This window comes from Garra rufa, chromosome 9 (genome assembly GCF_049309525.1).
Source record: "Garra rufa chromosome 9, GarRuf1.0, whole genome shotgun sequence".
NCBI classification, from domain to species: domain Eukaryota; kingdom Metazoa; phylum Chordata; class Actinopteri; order Cypriniformes; family Cyprinidae; genus Garra; species Garra rufa.
Window position 1 is genome coordinate 47,301,541 of NC_133369.1, and position 22,309 is coordinate 47,323,849.

Sequence of the window (22,309 nt, forward strand, 5' to 3'; positions counted from 1 at the left end):
GGTTTGTTTTTCGTCTAGTGCGACTGCAATCATTTATTAGATTCGAAAACTATGTGAGAAAAAAAAAATCTTTTTGTATGAAGACAGTACTAGAGGCTGCGGGCACAGCAAAGAGCTTACGGACAAACGGCTGCGCCCGAAGCATCATCTGAACATGATATCTATGAACAGAGATGTTACAGCCATGCACGGCATTCGCTTTGAGATGTGAAGCATGTTAGAGTAGGAAATGGATGTTGTGAGTGGTCAGTGTTGCGCTCGCGTTGCTCTCGGCTCGACGTCAGTGTGAGTGCAGCAGTGCAGTAGACAGCATTACATGAGCAGCCTGCGCTCATCGCTGCCGCTGCTTCTGCCTCCTGCACGTCAAGCGATCCGCTACACTAGCTCTCATCACTCATCCCCGTATTGCTCCGCTCTTTCAGGCCACCCGTACATGGATTTCTCCTGGATTTCCCCTCTCTAACATGGACGCCCGGTCGGAAGGTTGCTCCTTTGCGCAGTGAGACGGACATGCGGAGCATCGCTGATGGAGTGTCCTCTTCTGTCTCAGTGACCATGCCGTGATCACACCGCTGACAAAAACACCTCCAAAGCAGAAATAAGTGGGAATCTTACGATCCATCCAGGGGAATGACATGCAGTGCATCGCAGGCATCATGAAGATGTGCTCTCCTCTGGTAACTCATCAGAGATGGCTTGGGCTGTTGCTGCTCTTACTGTGTGTGGGATATTCTCACGGCATGCCACATGTGTTAAGATTCGGTAAGAGCCTTTTAAAACACATTTACAGGACGCCTTTTGTCTTATTAGCCGTCACGCTCTTGCTGTTGTTTTAAGGTTGCCGCTCTGTGTGCGTTAACATATCAGCTAAAGCTTGGATGTTAAATGAAAGATGCTATCTTACCTTAACTTCCCAGTTAAAAGAGTTAAAAGTCGGTGCGGATTTGTGGGGAATGATACTTTTCCAAACACAGAACTTTCTGAGCCCCAATCACACATGCAAAAGTTGCGTACAGGTTGTGACGGATGCAAAACCCCTTCTAAACACGGTACAATACGCTGTTGCATATTGCATCTTATGCATAAGACAATATGCAGTTTCTGTTTCATGACACGAAAATTCTTGGCTGTGTGAAGTGTTGCAATGACATATTTTGTTCTGTTCCTACCTTATATAACTTCCATTTCATTCTAGTCTATTCTGTCACCTTTAAAAAGCTATTTTTATCTTATTTAACCTATATGAGGTATTCTGGTAAAATGTAAGTAATATTTGTGATGTGAACAAGACCAGTTTTTAGGTTGCCTTTTTTTCAGTGCAGAGAACACTGACGGTTTAATATATACGGGATACGAGTGTGTATTAGCCACCTGTGCATTTCAGTTTTGCATTGCACTATTGTGACATTAGCTATGAATAATATTTTAACCGTCATAGAAAAAAGTTAGACATGATTTAGTGTAGGCTTTCACTGCATAGATGTTCTCTTGCATGTTGCTATTAGCAACCATTTAATGAATGCTTTGAGGAAGGCCATCCAAGCTCAGCATCACCTCCCAGAACTGAGTCACAGGCGCTTTCTTAATAGAGTTGTAGTTTTAATAGGAGCGAACATGTTCGCTTCAGTCTTATTATGGTCAACAATAAAAGGAAATTTCCCAGTGAGAGGAAACGTCCGAAAAGCGTCAGCAGACTAGTATCAAAGGCTGTTGCTCTCTTGGGTGAGGCCTGTCTGATGTGCTTCTTTTCCACTCTCAATCAATACAATCAAATAATGTCAAATGCACCTCAGGGATTTCCATTGCATAGCCCAGGGCTTCCTTTAATTATGTGATGTAATAAGCTGTTTTTTCTCTCACTCCAGGACACCGAAAGTACATCACGCAATCACACACACCAGCACAATTTAGCCTTCAAGTCCTGTTTTCATAACTGATTTCCTCAGATGCTGCCTTAAACTGTGGAACTAATGCAACATAATAGAGAGATTTTCCAAATTTAGTTTATCATTACTGTGCATGGTTTGCAATTAGCGGAATGGGTAAGTACGCTTCTTGCCACAAGGGAATTATTTGAAGCCTGCAAACAAACATTCACAGCTTTTGCGCTTTAATTGTTAGAATGCATTTCGCACACGCTTGTGTAAGAAAGCAGCCTGTGTGGGTTTACCCTATAGAGTTTTCTCTGAAATTGTATCATATCGTCCACTTTTCCCATTTAGCTAGAGATTTATTTGCCATGGGATTTTTAAAAATAGTAGCAGCGGTGTTAATTGGCAGAGATGCATGGATATGTTATGCTTATTATTGTTGTTATTGTTCATGGTGGCTTTGTTTCTCATTATATGCTGATATTCACTGCTGAGCACTTGGATGTTGTGTGTGTGTGTGTGTGTGTGTGTGTGTGTGTGTGTGTGTGTGTGTGTGTGTGTGTGTGTGTGTGTGTGTGTGTGTGTGTGTGTGTGTGTGCATAAAAATAGTGTGGTAGATAGCATTTCTCTTAGTTCCAGTGGGATATTTTCTTGTGGGTGTGTAAGTGGCACAGGTTTGTTCTAATATCATATCCATAGATATGTAGGACAAGTGAGGTCTTCTCTTCTTGCGCAGAGAAAATACATTGAATGGGATGATAGGGAGATGGAAAAACTGAACGAGCGCTACTGTCTTTTGCATGTGTCATCACATTCTCCATCGCTGCATTAGGAAGCAGCTGTCTGTGACAACATCTGGCTCTCAGCCACTGTCCCACCGTCCTCTGTGACTTCAGCTGCCCTTCTCTCACTCTCACACACTAGTCTCTACACGTCTAGATAGACGCTTTGTATTTATTGCTAACAAACTCTGTTTGTATTACAAATCATTCCATGATACATTTACATTTAGATATTTAAATACTTAGCATTTTAGTTAAACAATATCATTTCTAATATAATAATTGTAATATATAAACAATAATTTCTTTGCAAAAAGTGACAACTTGTAATTATCTTACAGAGCTATTACTATCTGATTTAATGCATGAAATTAGTTTTGTTGGTATAAATCAATATATTTAAGTTAAGTTCAATAATATTTTTTGACATGAATATAAACAGTTAATTTGTTAATAGACTATTTTTAGGGTAGGATTTTTTCAGTGTAGTATGTAAGCTCTTGCAATCAAGTTTTTATTTATTTATTATTTATTTAAAAAAAAATTTATGAAGGAAGGCTAATTAGCGCTTAGTATCCTGACCCATGTTCGTTTTTTCTTCTTCTTCTTTCATTTAAAAACCTTTCATCTTTGCCTTTGCAATCACAAATAAATGTCTAATGTCAAGAGAAAACATTACAAAGATTACATTTTAGTGCGAAAAAATCCAAAGATAAAAGTCTTTTATCAAAATGTAATAACTTACATCTGCATCTAAAGAGAAACCAAAACAGACTTTCAGTTGACATCACCAAGGCCGTGCAGGCAGTTGAATAAAACTAACCAATAGCTAAATAGCTATTCAAGTAATTTTGATAACTTCTTTGTTTTTGGTCAGTTTAGTGGATTGTATGTGACCCTGAACCACAAAACCAGTCATTAGGGTAAATTTTTTAAAATTGAGATTTATACATAATCTGAAAACGAAATAATTTTTTTTTCATTGATGTATGGTTTGTAAGGATCGGATATTTGGCTGAGATACAACTATTTGAAAATCTGGAATCAAAATGTTGAGAAAATTGTTTTTAAAGTTGTCCTAATGAAGTTCTTAGCAATGCATATTACTAATCAAAAATTATGTTTTGATATATTTACAATAGGAAATTTACAAAATATCTTCATGGAACATGATCTTTACTTTAATGGTTTTTGGCATTAAAAAAAAAAGATAATTTTGATCCATACAAAGTATTTTTGGCTATTGCTAAAATTATACCTGTGCAATTTAAGTCCAGGGTCACGTATACATTTTAATTGAGTAGCATCTGAGAGAAAAAATGCAGCAAAGACAGAAAGAGCTGAACTACCTTTAACAATTAACTTATTAACAAATACTAACAATGATGTGCCACAGAGAGATAACAACTAGAGCTGATCGGGTCATAACACAACACAAACAAAATCAAAACAGAGAGCTGTCTGGTCAAAAACAATACAATTCACCAGGGCATGCTCTTAATGAGCACAGCCAGACTATCAAGGCACGAAAAGTCTTTCTCCCTACAGTGCAAGAGCAACAGGAAAAAAAAAAGAGCTAAAAGGTCTAAAAGTGCTTCTAATACTTGCTGCATGCAGGATATTTTATAACAAGTAAATCCATTTCCATTTTCAAACCAACCTCACGATCAAAACAAAGACTTTTTGCAGAAGTCCTTAAAGGAGCAGTTCACTTTCAGAACAAAAATTTACAGAAATGTACTCACCCCCTTGTCATCCAAGATGTTCATGTCTTTCTTTCTTCAGTCGTAAGAAAGTTATGTTTTTTGAGGAAAACATTTCAGGTTTTCTTTCCATATAATTGACTTCTATGGTCCCCCTGAGTTTGAACTTCCAAAATGTATCTTCAAATGGCTCTAACCAATCACAGCCGAGGAAAGAAGGGTCTTATCCAGCAAAACAATTGTATATTTTTTTTTAAAAAAATTCCAATTTATAAACTATTTAACCTCAAATGCTCATCTTGTCTAGCTTTGTGTGTGCTCTGTTTAGAGATTAAAAAGTATATGAATTGTAAATGTTTTTAGAAAATAACCGATCGTTTCACTAGGTAAGACCCTTCTTCCACAGCTAGGATTATTTGGAGCCCTTTGAAGCTGCATTTAAACTGCATTTTGGAAGTTCAAACTTGGGGGCACCATAGAAGTCCATTATATGGAGAGAAATCCTGAAATGTTTTTCTCAAAAAACATAATTTCTTTACGACTGAAGAAAGAAAGACATGGACATCTTGGTTGACAAGGGGGTGAGTACATTATCTGTAAATTTTTGTTCTAAAAGTGTGTGTATATATATATATATATATATATATATATATATATATATATATTTAAATGAGTATTTAAAATATGTTAATATTTGTTGTGTCATTGCCAGTGTTCTTAAGAATAATGGCACTACATGACCAAACAGAACTGCAAAAAAAAAAAAAAAAAAAATCGAACACCTCCCTTATATGTCATTTTTCAAATAGGTAACCCCGCCCCAGACTTCAGCCACTGGTTGAATCATAAATTGGTATTTTAGGCAGATTATGATTGCATTGGATTGAATTTCCACTTCAATTTATGACAACCACATTTGATTAAAAAGAATCTAAAAGTGGCGAGCATTTCCAATCAGTGAGGCTGTATGCTGTCCTTCAGTAGTGCTGACCATTCGTTTGCTCTAGTGCTGATTCCATGACCTCCGGTGCGGGCCCACTTCATCAAGGACATACCTGACCTTGAGAGACAAAGGAGAGCATATCATAGCCATCTATATTTGTTTATATGCTGAGCACAGAGCTTAAAGTTCATATCTCATGTTTCAAGGTTGTTCCTATACACACAATGAGTTGTTATACCACTGTCCATTGAAACGCTTTCAACCAAGAGCATGATTCTGTTATGTCCTCTTAGCTTCAGCAATACTGAGTCTGTGTCTGTCGTTCAAAGAAATAAATAGAATATGAATGGAACATAACTGATGAGTAAGAACAAGTCATTCCCACGGTACTTCAACCCACAAGTCTGCAAAAAATGTATATCTGCTGATAAAGGTTCTTCATGGAACTATTGTTTTTTTTGCTACCTTGTTTTGTGACGTTCTTGTTTGCCAATAGCAACACGAGGGCAGCCAGGCTGTGGAGTACTTGTCGCTTGTACTACCAGGAGTTTGGAGTTTCTCCAGTAATAACAAATAATTAGTGTTATGGTTTCTGTCCAGTGGGTTGCCATATCACAGCCCACATCCTTTTTCCTGCAAACTACTTCACAGCAGAGTGAAGGTAGTCCAGTTCACTTGAGTTAAAAGTTTCCTTTTGACATTTTTACACTCACTTGTCATTATTTAACCATTTTTACCCTCCCACAGAACTTTTTAGACGTACTTGACAGGGTAGGCTTGTTAATTCAGGCTTTAGAGGCCACCACTGGACTTTCAAAGCTTTCTACTTTTTCTACTGCCTTCTTTCTGCCTTGTGCACCTTTGTAAACTCTATATATTTGTGTATTGTGATGATGACAGTTTTTCCCATTATGGGCTCATTAGAAAAATGTTCCTCTGTCTTTACATACAATTCACTGTAATTTCCTGCTGAAATTAACACTAGAGGTAGTAAAATGCCAACAATTTCCATTCCTTTTCACACAAATGTATACTTATTTGTGCAGGTTACTTGCACAATACTATGTTTTGATCTAAAAACACTTTTTACCATAGTGTGTGATTTCTAAACCAATACAGTTTGACGTTTGAATCACATAATCCATCCATCTTTTTACACTGAGGACAACTGAGGGACTCATATGCAACTATAAGAGCAGGCTCAAATGCGCACCGATGTTTTGGTAGGATTTTCACTTAGTTAAGCTATAGAAGATACTTACATGTTTCCCTGAAGATAAAATAAGTAAAATTTACCCTGATTTTTAAATTCTAAAAGTTGCATTGAAAATGCATTGGCTCTTAATGCATTGTGTTTTCTTCTGGAGCATTAGTAAGCGTTTGAACCTTCTGTAATAGTTGCATATGAGTTCCTCAGTTGTCCTCAATGTGAAAAGATGGATCTCAAAATCATACAGTCATTGTTGTATAGGCTTGAAAAATGCTGAAAAACCAAAATATTTGTGAGACCTGAAGAATTTTTTTGAAGAACAGCAGGCAGTTTAACTGTTCAGGACAAACAAGGGACTCATGAACAACTATCATTAAACAAACAAACAAACAAAAAACACAGCTGTGGATCATTCAGGTAACAGCACAGTATTAAGAGTCAAGTGTATGTAAACTTTTGAAAAAGGTTAATTTTTATAAATTCAACTCTTATTTTCTCTTGTGGACTATGTAAACATCTGTTATGCGAAATTTAATCAGGTCAGTACTTAATAAAAAAAATCCCTCTTATTTTGGTAAAATAATTTACATTTTTCAGATTCTGCAAGGTGTATGTAAAGGTTTGACTTCAATTATATGTTTTTTCTCACATTGTCAAATAAGTAAAACAGTCCAGTAAAAAGTGAGTCACGCTAAAAAGGCTCAAAGACTTGTAGAACCAAGCAAAATTGGCATGGATGTTTTTATCTCACATTTGTTTTGTTAACACTGTCGAATTAGGTTTAAGGTAGGTGATAAATTATTTTTTAAATGCAGTAGAGTATTAAAGACTCATAAGACATTTCACTTTGAAAGTGTCAAAATATAGTAATGCATTATGTTACCTTTGCATTACTTTTCGTCATCTGGGCTGGCCTTGCTTTTGTGTTTTTAATAACAAAACCCCCAAAGGTTATATTTTTGGTAACTGTAAAGGCCTTTTCACACCAGAAATGAAAGCTGAAGAATCAAATATTCAGGTTGAAGGAAGTGCCTCTGCACCTCAAACCACAGGGACAGGAGAGGTGTCAGTAAATAAATGGGAAAACAAAGTAACTTGTTACTTGTTTAAAAACATAACTCAGATATTTTGTTGTGAATTTAAAATGCTAGTTACTTAAAAAAGTAATCTGATTACATAACTTGCATTACTTTAAATACATTACCCCCAACATCGGGAAGCAACGTTGTATTGTTTTGCAGAAATTTCACCTCAGTCACATTTTTCCAATGAGACTGGATTTATCTTTCATCCCCTTATGATGCTCAATGCTCACAACCACCAAAGTCTTGATCTCCCAGTTATATATTGTACCTATTACAATCCATTCCCTCGATCCCCATTGTGTCCTCATACTGTTTCTATTTGCCCACCTACAGGTTTGTCCCCAGGTAGAGTTTAATGTTATACTGCCTCTGCAAGCAGCAAGCTCCAATTCTATTTACCTCTGGTATCTCTGAACGGCTTGTGTCTGTACTTCCATCCTTGTATAAGCTGGACCTTGAGGCCTTGGCCATGGCGTTGCCTCTTGTTTCCACTCGTTTTTACTCTTCACTAGACCACTTATTGAACAAAAACTTCCTGTACAACATGGACTAGTTTTAATTGCTACCATCAGCCCACGTAAATCCATTTTACTCTCTTCAGTTATTCAAGCGAACCTCTGCTCTGATCTTTCTCTGGATCAGTGATCATAGCCGCACTCAAAGGTTTGCCATGCTTCAAGGCACAACCAAACAGCTTCTCCCATTTAAAATCTGCTCAACAAGCACTCATTTCATAGTTGTCAGTTATTATTCTCTCTTGGCCATCACTAAACCTCGGGAAGCAATGTTGGAGATATTTCCATCCTTTTTTTTCTGAGACAGGGAAAAGCTCTTTGTGTGTTGTTGATACTCGTCCTGTAACCACTAATACACATTACCTGCTTTGGAATTCAGTTTGCAGCTGCGTTTTAAAATCTCTATGCTGCTCTTCTACACACCTAGTCTATACTGACCTCATTTTAGTCATTTAAATTTCCAACAGCTACCTCAACCAACACAACATGAGCACTGCAAAACCCCTGAAACTCATACAACACTCAGAGATTCTCTTTTGGAAGCTTCCTTATGAAGCTTCTCCAACTAAATTATTGAAGGCGAGCTAAACATGTTGACCCCGAATGCGATTTGCTGTTTCACAGAAAAGATCAAAATTGTTTATGTCCCACCAAACAAAATTTCAACCAGTGTTGTAGTTAAGATCAACTTGTTCAAGTACGAGTCCTTGCCAAGACCTTAGTCACTGGGGTAAAAAGGTACAAATATGTACCATTTAGGTACTAATACATACATTTTAGGTACTAATATCTTCCTTTCAAGGTATTTATATGGACCCTTTAGGAGTTAATAAGGTACAAAGTGTACCTTCTGAAAAGATACCACCCCACTGACAGAATTCTGTACCATTTTTTGAGTGTTGAATCCCAGTCAAGACTAAAAAAAAAGAAAAAAAGAAATTGAGTCTAAGTAAACTAAATCCAAAGGCTTCTGAGTCCATGACAAAACCAACACCATGCAAATATGATTTTGGATTTGGACTTGACACTTGATACTGGTTTTTAACTCCTCCTGCCATCTTTTCATGAAGCCATGTTGAATGCTGTTGGTAGGAAATAATGTATTTAAGTTGTATCAACAATATTATATTATATCTTTGACTCATGTACAACCAGTAAACTGTTTCCATTTTTAGGTTGCCATTTTTGAGGGTACCTTTATGGATACTATGTCTAACCTTTTCTTTGAGATTTCCTTCAAGACTGCAATGGGTCAATTTCTAGACTTTGCTCAGTGAGTGTAAATAACACATGTTAGATTATAACAGATTAGTTTGTTTTGTACTGCGTGTTTAGCGATGGACCTGAGGATTGAGATGTGCCACAGGGATATAAAACTGGAGCAGTTGCAATTTGCAGTGGCAGTCTCATGGCAGAGAATCACTGCAGGTGTGGGTATGGCCAATGAAACTGCAGGAGAATCAGTCGTATAAACAGGAGCTAAGCTGCACCATTTGATGAGACCAAAAAATTAAGGAATAATTGGATGGGCAGCACAAAACCACTGGACGTACAGAGCATGTTTGAATATGATGAATATTAAAGCTCTTTTTTTGGCTCTGAGATAGCTGAAAGTTCTGTAGCTCTGTTGGAGGATTACCAAACATGAACAAAAGAGTAAATGCAGATTTACTGATGCACAGAATTTGAGAACTGTTTGGTTCTTGTAAAACATGTTGGTTTGTCACTTGTGAGAACAGTGGAATTTAGTATATTTGTGGAAATGTACTTAAGTATAAATTCAATGTAAGAGTTTGGGGACACTAAAAGCATATTGATTGCAATTAAATTAAAATGTATTATACTTTGACCAGCTTAAGTAGCACCTAAGTATATATTTATATGTAAATTCATTATAAAAAAGATAAGAAAGAATTAGTTAAGAAAGGGGCAACTGCAAACTCTTGGTAGCGAAGACAGCAAGTACTACACCGTCTGGCTCCACAGCAGGAGTTGCATTGGAATTGCTTTTAGAGGCAGAGTTGCAGGCGATGAAGCAAATGGTAATTCCATTTCAGTTCACAAGATTTCGTTCTCAGCTTGGCTGAGTTGAAGATCTCTATCAGTGGGTAAAAATGTTCTGTTCCTGGGTTATGAAGAGGCTCATGTCGCTTATGTATGAGTGTGTATGTGTGGCTGACCTGCATGAGAAAGATTTATATGTAGAGTATTTTCCAAGCTCAAGGTCATTTAATATACAACAAACAAACAAACAAACAAACAAACAAAAAAACATTTATGCATATTAACTAGACAACACTTTGCATGTGTGTGATTTGAACAAAAGATACCATTGCTGGCCAACAGTGTTGGAGATTTAGTCTCTGTTTATTAAAATAGAAATAAGCTGTACTTGAATGACTGTAAATAATGAGGGAATATATAACTGCAGAGTGGACTTGCAATAACAAGACTTTGATATGATATCAGTATGTTGCTAAGCAAATAGAACTGAAGTTGTAAATGTCAATTTGGCCAAGTACGCTGATCTGTTAACAGTGTGAATCTGATTTGCATAGCACACGCTTGCATCAGATTTAGCACTGTGATTGGTGGGATTAAAATATTGGAATTCCATTTTGTGTAGCATGCCAGTAATGCATACAAAACTTGATGTGCATTTTGAAGAATGTTCTTTGTAAAAGAAATGGTCAGAATCACAGACAGACCCCGGTGTTCCACGATTCAATCTTGAGTCAATAATTCATCTTGATAAATTTGAATAATCTCACTGTAGGGTATGTACACTCAGGCCCGTGTTCACTACAGAAACATGATTTAAAATCTGCTCCGAGAAATCAATATGGATGCAAAGCCAAAGGGCTAGATATCGAAAACTCGTTCTTTCACTCTGACTAGGTAGTCTTGGGAATTTCTGCTGATATGCTATAAATCCAATCTGAAATGTCATATTAAATGTGGGATCGGCGTTTAGAATGTTAGCAGTTCTCCGGAGGCATGAGGTGCATGTCAATACCTTTTTTGACGCTTGTTGGCCACTTCTTTAAGTTTCAAAAAGTCTTTCAAACTACATTATGAAAGGGTTGACTGATTGTGTGGTTATTGACACACCCACTTCACCTTGTTTTGTTGGATTCACTGATGTTTCCTTTTCAGTGCTGTTGCTAGAGTGTAATGTCCAAACCGGGTAGTTTTCATGTATTAATTGATATTAATACATGAAAATGATATATATTCATTAATCCATTAATTATAATGAATAGTATAAGTAATACAGTATTTCATTAAAATTTAAGGATTGATTGAATCTAAAGCACATTCGGTTGTTCTGAAGTTTTTTTTGTGTATTTACATTGCATTTAAATATATTCTGGCTGTTGCACCAAAAGCATCTCATTACGGCAGTAAAGATTATCTGAATAACTTGCAGTAGGACTTGTAACCATTTTGTTTGGTCTGCATTGTTCCTTTGTGTTATGTTACAATGTAGTAACTATGTAATAACACAGTCAGTTACATCATTCTTAGGTTTCCAGGTCAGAGTAAATGAGGGCTGGTTCTGAAAGAGATCCACAGATCCCCTGGCTGATCATCAGCACCATTTCAGTGGAGAGAAAATCTTTAATCCTTTCTTTGTTTTCATCATTCTCCGCCTCACACTTCCTCACCCGTTTTCAATTGATACTGCAAAATCAATAGCACGTCCAGTACCCTACAGCCCAAACAGAATCATCACATTCACCAGCAGATGGGAGCGAATCAGGGTCCTTATTAAACACCAACTCTGCTCGGCAAGGCCCATCCCAGCTGACATTTTCGACAAAGATCTAAAAACAACAGGAAGGAGGGATGGAGAGGCTAAATAAGACACTTCAGTTTTTTTGAACAGCTCAGAATTTGAGATGTTCTTCCCTCACAAGTCTTGTGGGAAACATAGATCTGACGTAAACTATTGGCCTTTGTGCTCTGACTATCAGGTCACGCTTCACTGAGAGGAAATTTCACTGGCCGAATGTCGATAGGTCAAGCGTAGTGTAAGCACTTCCATAAGAGATTCCAGACCATTTCCATCATACAGGCTTTCATTTACAAAGGTCATGAGTGTGTGTACATGTGAGGCTTGCTGTTGTACCTGGTAGGAGTTTGTGTGGATATGGGAAATTTTATTTATAGAAATCACTGTAAGCATAAAAGTTCACCTAAGTTCACTCATACCCATGTTGTTCCAAATGTATACTAATTTCCATCTTCTGTGGAACACTAAGGTAGAATTTTTGATGAATGTTTGCACTGCATGCATTTGGTTGTTCCATACAACCATAATGGATGATGATCAATAATGTCAAGCTCTAGAAAAGGCAAAATGTAGGCATGAGAAGCATTTTGTTTGGTCTCCTCCATGTTTTTGAGAGCATTTTACTAGGTCATTGTGTTTAGTCATTAGTCTTATCTTCAGAGCATAACCTAGTGAGCTCCAATCTGATTGGTTGAATTTTGACATCCTGGAAACAAAAATGAAGTTGTGTTTTCAAAGTACGAGGTGGATACAACAAGTGCTTCTTGAGATGGATTTTACATGTTGGTGGAAACAAATCTTTAAAAGATTTTAAATGATATTGCATTGTGTCTTGCACATTTTGCCCACACTTGTAATGTGAAATGTCCAGTGAGGGGGTGCTGAAAGCATGTTAAATTAGATTTGAATAAAATGAATGTGAATCTGTTACGTTTTTATTTGGTTGTTGCATGCATTGCGGCAGTTTAGAAATGCAATGGTGAATGGTGCTAAAAGGTTAATTCTCCATTGTGTTGCCAAAACAATGTACCACCTACACTAAAGCGTACCCTAAACCTAACCAAGGTTAACTGAAACATCCATACCGTTTTTCCTGTTTCATTGTCACTAGTTATATGCATGCTCTGCACTGCAAATGCAGTGCTTTACCAGGTGGGCTTCCGAGCAAGTTTACTACATCAGAAAAGGCATAAAAAGGGAGCTGGTTTTGTGATGTGAAAGTCAAAATATATTAGTGTACAAGTTATACACTATGGTAAAAGTATTTTAAAGTCATGACATAGTATTGTGCAAGAGGCTGCATGAAAATAAGCCTTTTTTATCTTCACTGGACATTGAAGTATTTATGTATATATTTTTAAACACATGCTTTTATGTGTGCATGTCTCCACCAGATTCTTGTCAAAACAATTTTACAGTTTTGTCATTAAAGCTGTAATCTAGTTTCCCTGGAAGCCCGCAGAGAATGCTATCAGCCTGGGAAAAAGAGAACTCAATATGACTCCTCGAGCATTCAGGGTTGGGTTGAGAGGAATCACGGATTGAAAGCAGTGTGCTTTCATGTGTGTGCACATTTGTGTGTGCGTGTAAGTGTGTTCTTTTACCATAGGATGCCGTGGTTTGATTTCCCCAGATGTCACAGTCAGGCTTCATCAGTCCTTTGGAGGAGAAGACTTTAGAGGAGCGAGACTTGAGAGAGAGAGACATTTAGAGCTAGAGATAGAGAGAGAGAGAGAGAGAGAGAGAGAGAGAGAAAGAGAGAGAAATAAATAAAGGATGTTTCCCCTTAAATTAAACATAATTCTAAAATGCTTGGAGAGACTTTGGGGACTCCTCTAGCTCAGTACTTTCTCGACTAGAGAGCGTGCTGTTTAGGAGAGCGTCTCGAGTGTCTCAGATTATGTGTGCGGTTGAAAAGTGTTGGGGAATGTAAATAAGTGCTGTATACTTCAGGGAATACAGCGGAGTGGATGTTTGAAAATCTCAACAGATCTGTAGCACAGTAATAGGATATTGAGTCAGATTTTACTGCTACGATTGTAACGATTCATCTGCGCTGTGATACAACTTGATTCAGATTCTGTTTAATGTGATGTGGATTCTGTTTTATGTGGTTTTCGAGTGCTTTTGGCAGAAAAAACAGCCTTACATTGAGATTGGAAAATAAAAATCGCTTCATAGAGCTAAACTGTGTATCATAGGTGGTTGTCCAATGATAAATTATAACACAAAGCCACCATAAAAGTAGCCAATAACTAAATTGTGTGCCATGCTAACACATACAGTATGTCACAAAAGAAATACACCCATCACATTTCAGCAACAATTTCAGTAGATTTTCTCAAAGGAAAATACTCTAGAAATTAAACTTGGTTATATTTTAGAGTAGACAATGTGCAACTTGTATAGCAGTATAGATTTATTGTCCCCTGAAAATTACTCATCATACAGCTATTATTGTCAAAATAGCTGGCAACAAAAGGAAGTACACCCTAGAGTTGGGGTACTCGGACTTGTACTTGGACTCAAGTCCGGTCTCGAGTACAATTTTTAGCGGACTCGGACTTGTCACGGACTCGGATGCATTTTGACTCGGACTTGACTCGGACTCAAGCTTTTCGGACTCGGGAATTATAGCCGAGTCCAGGGAAAGTTGATAGAAATTTTACTGACTCGATGCATTATTACGAAAGTGACATTCAGTATTCACACGTGTTTAAAAGTCTTGCCAGTACTTGAAAGCCAGCTGGTTTCTTTGCATACACATACCCAAAGCGGGCTCACCGAAAGCGCCTCTCAGTCAGCATGTGAATGCTGAATTAAGCATTCTATTGCATGTTATTGCTACACACTTACACAAAAAATAATGTCAAAATGCACCATCTTGGAGAGTATTCATGTAAGTACAGTCGGTTTTGTCTTGAGTTAATTTGAACAGTTGGGAGAAATACAGATGTGTCAAAATATATGATCTGTGCATCCGTTCTTAAAGCGACAGCAGCTTAAACCTGCTGCAGCAGACTGCGTCATATTACATTTATTTCATCTCACAATTCAGATTTTTTTTTTAATATGTCGTTCATATGTTGTATTTCAGACTTTATAACTCAATTTACCTCAACAGTAGTGAGTTTGTCAGTTATGAGGGGAAAAAATGCCAGAAGTGTGGGATATAAACTCATTCATTTTAAGCTGGAAAGGGAAAAGGGAGAATGACTTATCAGAATTGTGAGATATAATCTCGGAATCGTGAAATTTTTAAATATAAACTCAAATGTATTTTTTTTTACTCTTTTATTCCATGGCTTCCGTAGACTGCTACTTAAAAACTGTCATTAACCCTCACAGCCTCATTTTCATCCAAGAAAAAAAAAAAATGCCATCTACCCTATCTAAGGTCTAACCATTCGTCATATAAAACCCAAAACACAGCCACAGAGATAAGAGGTGCTTTCTCTGCTCCTCAGGTCTCATTCACTAAGCTTCCTACCCACCCAATTGAATTTATACATTTACTATATAACAACAAATAAAGTCAAGTTCTGTCCTGCCCTATAATTTTTCACATTCTAAAAGCTATTTCACTCTGAAATATGTCACAATACATAAGCTATAACTTCTGTTACATGACTTTAAGTTTGCTGAACAGGACACTAATTATGAGGTGGTGTGAAATCAAAAATCAAAATGGCAATATGCAATAGAGGTTTGCTTTTGTTACATTTAAATTGGCATTGCCTTATTCTAGTTGTAAAGGTTAAAACCAGGTTAAGATACTGACAAACAGTAGTGTTTAGTTGGACTCTGACTCGACTCATGTGGACTCGGATTTGAGTCCGACTCGGCCCATTTTGGACTCGGACTCGAATGATTAAAGACTCGGACTCGACTTGGACTCGACTTAAGGCCGGGACACACCAAGCCGACGATCGGCCGTCTGGCCTCATCGGGCAGTTGGTGGGCGTCGGTGAAGCGCGTCGGTTCGGTGTGTTCCGCACGTCGGCTCGCGTCGGCTTTCGTCGGCTTTCGTCGGGCTCGCGTCGGCCAAAGTTTGCCCGATTCGACATGTTGAATCGGCGTCGGGCTTGTCGGGGCCGTCTGGGAAAGAGAGCGCTCTGATTGGCTGTTCAGACACCGAATCAGAGCGCGTGGAGGACTTGAACGTGAAGTGACGTAACAAGCAAAGAAAATAGTCAAGAGGGAATCGGTTCGCAGTCATCATTTCGCAATTCGAAACCAACTATGGCTGTGTGGAACGAAGCTATTGAAGGCGAGCTGATCAATTTGATCCAAGACAGGCCAGCGCTGTACGTCATAACGGAAAACGCTATGCAAACCGTGCGGCGGTTCTTCCGGGTTCTCTTCTTGGAATGAAAATACAGACTACTGCCATCTGCAGGTACGCCACGGTATATCTCCTCACACATGCGCAGAAAGCACCTTCTAGTTTGCAGTCGGCTTTCGTCAGTTCGGTGTGTTCAAGCTCAGTTTAATCGCCCAGACGCCCGCAGACGCAGCCGACTAGAGGCGACAAAACGGTCGGCTTTCGTCGGCGCTAGTTGGTTGGTGTCGAGTTGGTGTGTCCCGGCCTTTAGGTGGACTCGAACCCAACACTAGTACACCCTAAGTGAACTTGTCTAAAGTGTCAAAATATTGTGTTAGCACCATTGTTATCTGGCACTGCCTAAATCATCCTGGGCATGGAATTGACCAGAGCTGCACAGGTTGTTGCTGGGATCCTCTTCCACTCCTCACGGAGCTGCTGGATGTTAGACACATGGTGCTTCTCCACCTTACACTTGAGGATGCCCCACAGGTGCTTAATAGGGTTCAGGTCTGGAGACATACTTGGCCACTCCATCACCTTCACCTTCAGCTTCCTCAGCAAGGCAGTTGTCATCTTGGTGGTGTGTTTGGGATCGTTATCATGTTGGAAAACTGCCGTTCAGCCTAGTTTATGGAGGAAAGGCATCATGTTCTGCTTCAGAATGTACAGTACATAATGGAATCCATGTTTCCCTCAATGAACTGCAGCTCCCCAGTACCAGCAACACTCATGCAGCCCCAGACCATGATGCTACCACCACCATGCTTGACTGTAGGCAAGACACAGCTTTCTTGATCGCCGCACATGCTGGACACCATCTGAGCCAAACAAGTTGATCTTATAGTCTCATCAGACCACATGACATGGTTCCAGTAATTCATGTTCTTGGACAGGTTGTCTTTAGCAAACTGTTTGCAGGTTTTTTTTTTTTTTGTGAGCCAGCTTCAGATGAGGCTTCTTTATGGGACGATGCCTATGCAAACCGACTTATTGCAGTCTGCAGCGTATGGTCTGAGCACTGACAAGCTGACCTTCTACTTCTGCAACCTTTAAAGCAATGCTGGCAGCACTCATGCATCTGTTTTTTGAAGCCAGGTTCTGCACCTGATGCACAGAACGAGTGTTCAACTTCGCTGATCGACCCTTGCAAGGCCTGTTCCGACTGGACCCCATCTTGGAAAACCTCTGTATGACCCTGACCACTGGAGTGTAACTCAGTTTCAGGGTGTTACTGAACCTCTAATAGCCTTGGCCATCTTCGTGGAGAGCACCAATTCTAATTCTCAAAACCTCAGAGAGTTCTTTGCCATGAGATTTATCTTAATTAAAAAATTATTTCTGACCAGTTTAACACATTGTATCAACTTTAACGTTAGACAACTATTGTGATCTTCATTGTTTGACAAAGGCCTTTGGTAGCCTTTCACCTGTTAGATGTTTCCTGTACTAAACCTAAATGTAATTCATTCATTAGTATTGAAAGATATGCGAGTACATTGAGTTCTTCCCTCCTGACGGCTGATCTTTGATCTCTTCCTGTTGGTAAATGAGTGTTACATGATATTACGCACAGGTCACAGCTCTTGGGATCTTTCACAGCTCATTATTACATGGGTGACGATGCCTGCTACATAATTCAGCTTACAGAGGCTTGTGCGCCATGACTGGAAGAATCTGTAAAATGTGCAGCGGTGTATACATGTACATTAGGAATACATTAAGAATCACATTACCACATTATGTGGGGAAATCACTGAATATGAATCGCCCGCTGATAGTCTGTGTTGTTTTAGCACCTGATTCACTGAAGGTATTATGCTCTTCTCAATTACTTGATCATAATTTGATGAAATACCATGATGGTTGCCATGTTTAAAAGTAAATGTACACAAGCTAAATGTTAAAGGAAATTCTGTACTGTTTGAGGGTGTCAGTGTTAGTATAAATAAGTACATTATTTCAGCACATTTAGCTGGTCAAACTAAACACAGCTCTTGTCCTGAAATACAGCATCCAAAAGTGAAACAATTATTGTTCTCATTTCTCATTTTATGTTTGTATGGAACAACAGAAATTCTTGTGCTTTTAAAAAGGGAATAATAATAATAATAATAATAATAATAAAAAGCCTCTGCCCTGAGGTATCAATCTCTCCTATGCTTTTCCTTTTGGACTGGATGCAAATTTGTTTTAACAGTGAATTTACTCATAAAAACAAACCATTTGATCCCACCTGTTATGCATATTGTTCAGCATTTCTTTGTCCCTCATCATGAAGTCCCTCGCTGATGACTCATGGTAGACTTACCTGATCACATTTGTTAATTTTGGCTTCATATTTTAAAATGAAATTCTTAAAAACATTGGTTAACCTCTTTTGTTCATGATTTTGCATTCAGTGCAAACTAAAACCTTAACATTTCTCAAGAATGTAAAGTATGGCCCTTGTCTGTTTGTGCTGACAATATCTTCCGACAAGTTATAGTTGATCAATGCCTTGTTCATTTTTTAGGGCACTATCAACTCTAAAACAAAACATGAAGCAGCCAGTCTTTTTCGCCTACTTTCAGTATTGCACAAAGCTCACACAGGCACACAGAGACAGCAAACAGCAAAAGAAAGAGCAATGGAGGAGAATTTATTGGGCGATATAGTGAGAAAGGAAGCACTCCTTTAAACTGTCACTTTATTGAGGAAGGCTCAATTCACTGTCACTCTTGTGTTATCTGATCAGTGAAATGTCACTCACGATGTGGACTAACTGGCTTATATATATACTCAGAAGTAGCTTCCAAAAGCTCTTCAAATTCCTTTCTACATTTCTACTTGTGTTGATCTGTCAGTGAACTCTCTAAATGGGTGGCTTGATAGTAAATAATAATATCTGATAAAAAGTAAACACTATTTTAGAATAAATTATATATATAGAACCTTTTACAATTCTCCATATCAGGCTTTATGTGAATTCATATGGGGTGTTTGTGTCAAAAGCCAATAAGTGATTGTGAAGTGAAGCTAAAGCACAGATTTGTCCTTCTTCCTGCTCATCAGGTAGAACTTCCTCTTCCGCCACATGCTTGACCAGTCAGATTCACTCGGCTAACAGATCGATGCTGAAAGCCCAAGCATAGCTAAATGAAATTACTCTTACCCTGTTGCATCAGGGAAAAAAGGAGGACAAAGCATGAACACAAAGCAAACTGCTTTCTTTTCAGGTTCAAGAAACACCCACAAAAATAATGTCAAGGACAGTACATATGCATCCACGTATGTAACAAGCAAAAGTAGACTTTGTCTACCTTCCTTCTTTCATCCTTTTGTTCTTATCATTATATTTGACTCATAACTCCTTTCCACGTTAATTTTATTTTCTCTTTTATCTGGCCGTGGAGCTTGTCCTCAAAAACAGTGTAAATAAAACAAACCTTGGAGCGGGAAGCTTTCGGCAGACTGTAAATCGCAGTCTGTCCATTACTTATTCAAACAGTGATTCTTCTCTTCTACTTATTGGAAGTTGTTTCTTTGTCTGCAGTGTCATCATATCCAAAGTTTTTATTTGTCTTCAGCTTTTCAAGGCATTGAATTTTAGAAATCGTTCATTCAAAATGAAAAATAGTTTACCCACCCTAATGTCGTTCCAGATTTTATTTCTTCTGTAGAACACAAAAGAAGATGTTTTGCTTTAAAGTTGGCATGAAATCAATTTTTTTATTTTTTTTTTAATCAAATTGTCACATGCATCTTATCAAACATGAAAAAAAGCTGGGCTTAACTTGGTGCATTTAACTTCCTTGTCATGCTTTTGACTGATGCATATGCTGCATGATTTGAATTCTGTGTGCTCCAACATCCTGTTTCCAGCATTAAGGCCTATTAATTCCAAAACAGATGTTGATGTCAGTTCCAACGGCACGGTCGGTCAATAATCATATTATTTCCACAGCTCTCGCTCTCTTCCTCTGCTCTTCTATCATTATCTTCGGCTGCTCAAATCTGCTTTAATTGTGACCAACTTGTCTCATTCCCTTTCCCTTTCTGAGCCTGAGCCTCTTAATAATGGATGCCAGAAAACATTAAGTACTTTAGCACAGAAATTAGCACTTGACCTTTGCTTTCAAAAGAAGATAATGTCTGCTCAGCCACTGAGCAGAAAGGCTGGCCATTTCCTCCCCTGAGGTTAAGAAGAAAGACATTACAATTCTCACCTTTGATGAGAGACAGAAGTGAAGGCGAGCGAGAAGGAGAGAGAGGGAGAAGAAAAAAAGAGCAGACGAGACAACGGAACTTCAGTCTTTCAGCTTTCTCGTTCCTTTGTTTGATCGAAATTCCCCCCAGAGGTTCCGGTTTACATTTCCGGCACATCCGGAGATTTTTTTAAGTTGTCGTTGAGCTAATACCGAGCACTAATATTATGAGATATACATGGGTGACCAAAGCGCAGAAAAAATCGCCTCGGAATCCCTCTGATGAAAGTATTAACATCAAAACAGATCCCTCAGGCAGCGAACGCTGAAATAAAGTCATGAAGCGCAAGAGTTGGGGCATATATTACAGAGGAGGCAGCTATAAGACAGATAGATTTAACAAAAAGGAGGAGAGAATGGAACTGGAGGGATCGGAATCATGATTTCCTCTTTTCAGCCGATAAGAGCTCAGCGAACAGAGAGATAAAGGCCTATTCACAGCCTCGCGTGTGAAGTAAGAGGAAATTAGGGGGAGGGGGATGTGCGGGCACAAAAAGGCAGCTTTCATCAGCCCACGAGGCTGTGGATTTCTGCAAATACACCTAATGTCTCTTTGCATGGAAAGTAGAGCATGTGGAATAACTTTTTTTTCATTTACAGATGACAAACAGTGACACGCAGGGATTGTGAAAGAGACCCAGAGAGATGTTAGTCAGAAGGCAGGTTGAGAGAGGCTCCTGCCTCAAGGCCTGCTGGGAATCAGATTTCCTTTGAAAGATGGAGAGCAAAAGAGGGCCGAATTCACTGACCTTAAGAATAAGACAAATATATATTTCCAGTGGGGGAGTGTAATAGCTCGTGTTTTGTTTCAGCGATTTCTTTGCTCGGTGCTCTGTGTGCTGGTCATTTCTGCTGAGCTCTGTGAAAGGGGCTCGCGGGGAATTTTGGCAGAGGGAAAGATGCTCCATACAGACCCGGCAGGTTTTCTGTAAACATCTGCACCTCCTCATTTGCATTTTTTCAGCTTCTGAAATTAGCAGGATAAGGCTAATAAAATCACTTTATAGAAAGCTGCAGTATTAGGTCACCATCTGTCACCTGTACAAAACTGTTCTTTATTCCACATGAATGATGCAGCTTTAAAAAACACACTAGAACCTTGAAGCTTGTAGGTCTTTTTATGCTTTAAAGGGATCCTATTATGCTCTTTTACAAAGTCTTTATTTTGTTTTGGGGGTGCACTAGAACATGCTCTCATGCTCGATGGTTCAAAAAACACATTATTTTTCACATAATTTACATTATTACAATAGCTTTCTCCCCTGGCTGGCACAAATGGCTCGATTAGTTTCAGGTTTTAATGAAGGTCCGCCTTGCGAAAAAAGAAATGTGTTGTGATTGGTTAGCAGTTCCACTGCATTGCAATTGGCGAACAGCTTAGATGGTGTTTCAGTCCTGCCATGCCCCTTCCCAAAGCAGCAAGTTCCGTGTACAACTGCGCAAGCTAGATTAAAGTGATTCTTACATTTTAAATATGGATTTTTTCTTACAAAAACACACCGCAATCGCTAAAGTAGGTCAACTTGTTTTGAACTGATGGAGCGAAACATTTGTCTATGCCGCATTCTAAAGCTTGGGAGTGCCAGGAATATTTTAATATTATTTCAATTGCATTTTTTTGAAAGAAGGAAGTCATATACACCTAGGATGCATGGTGGGTGAGTAAATAATATGCTACAGTAGTGTTAGTCCTATCGTCAGCCTGCGCCCTGTGGCTCACTGAAGCATTCCAGAAGCGGCTGTCCATGCTACATCACTAAAGTTAGGCGAATCCCCCACCCACCAATGATTTAATTTCCGTAGGTGGGATTTATTTAAATTATATTCTAAAGG

At 38.5% G+C, this 22,309-nt stretch overlaps 1 protein-coding gene across 1 annotated transcript in view; it reads left to right on the top strand.

Moving 5' to 3' along the window:
* Positions 1-250: 250 nt before the first annotated feature.
* The window catches only part of LOC141343281 (glutamate receptor ionotropic, kainate 2), a 232,558-nt gene continuing 210,499 nt past the window's right edge, over positions 251-22,309 (top strand). The window contains exon 1 of the mRNA XM_073847876.1: positions 251-762. Within this exon, the coding sequence (XP_073703977.1) occupies positions 636-762 (127 nt within the window). The 5' untranslated portion in view covers positions 251-635. The remainder of the gene's footprint in view (positions 763-22,309) is intronic.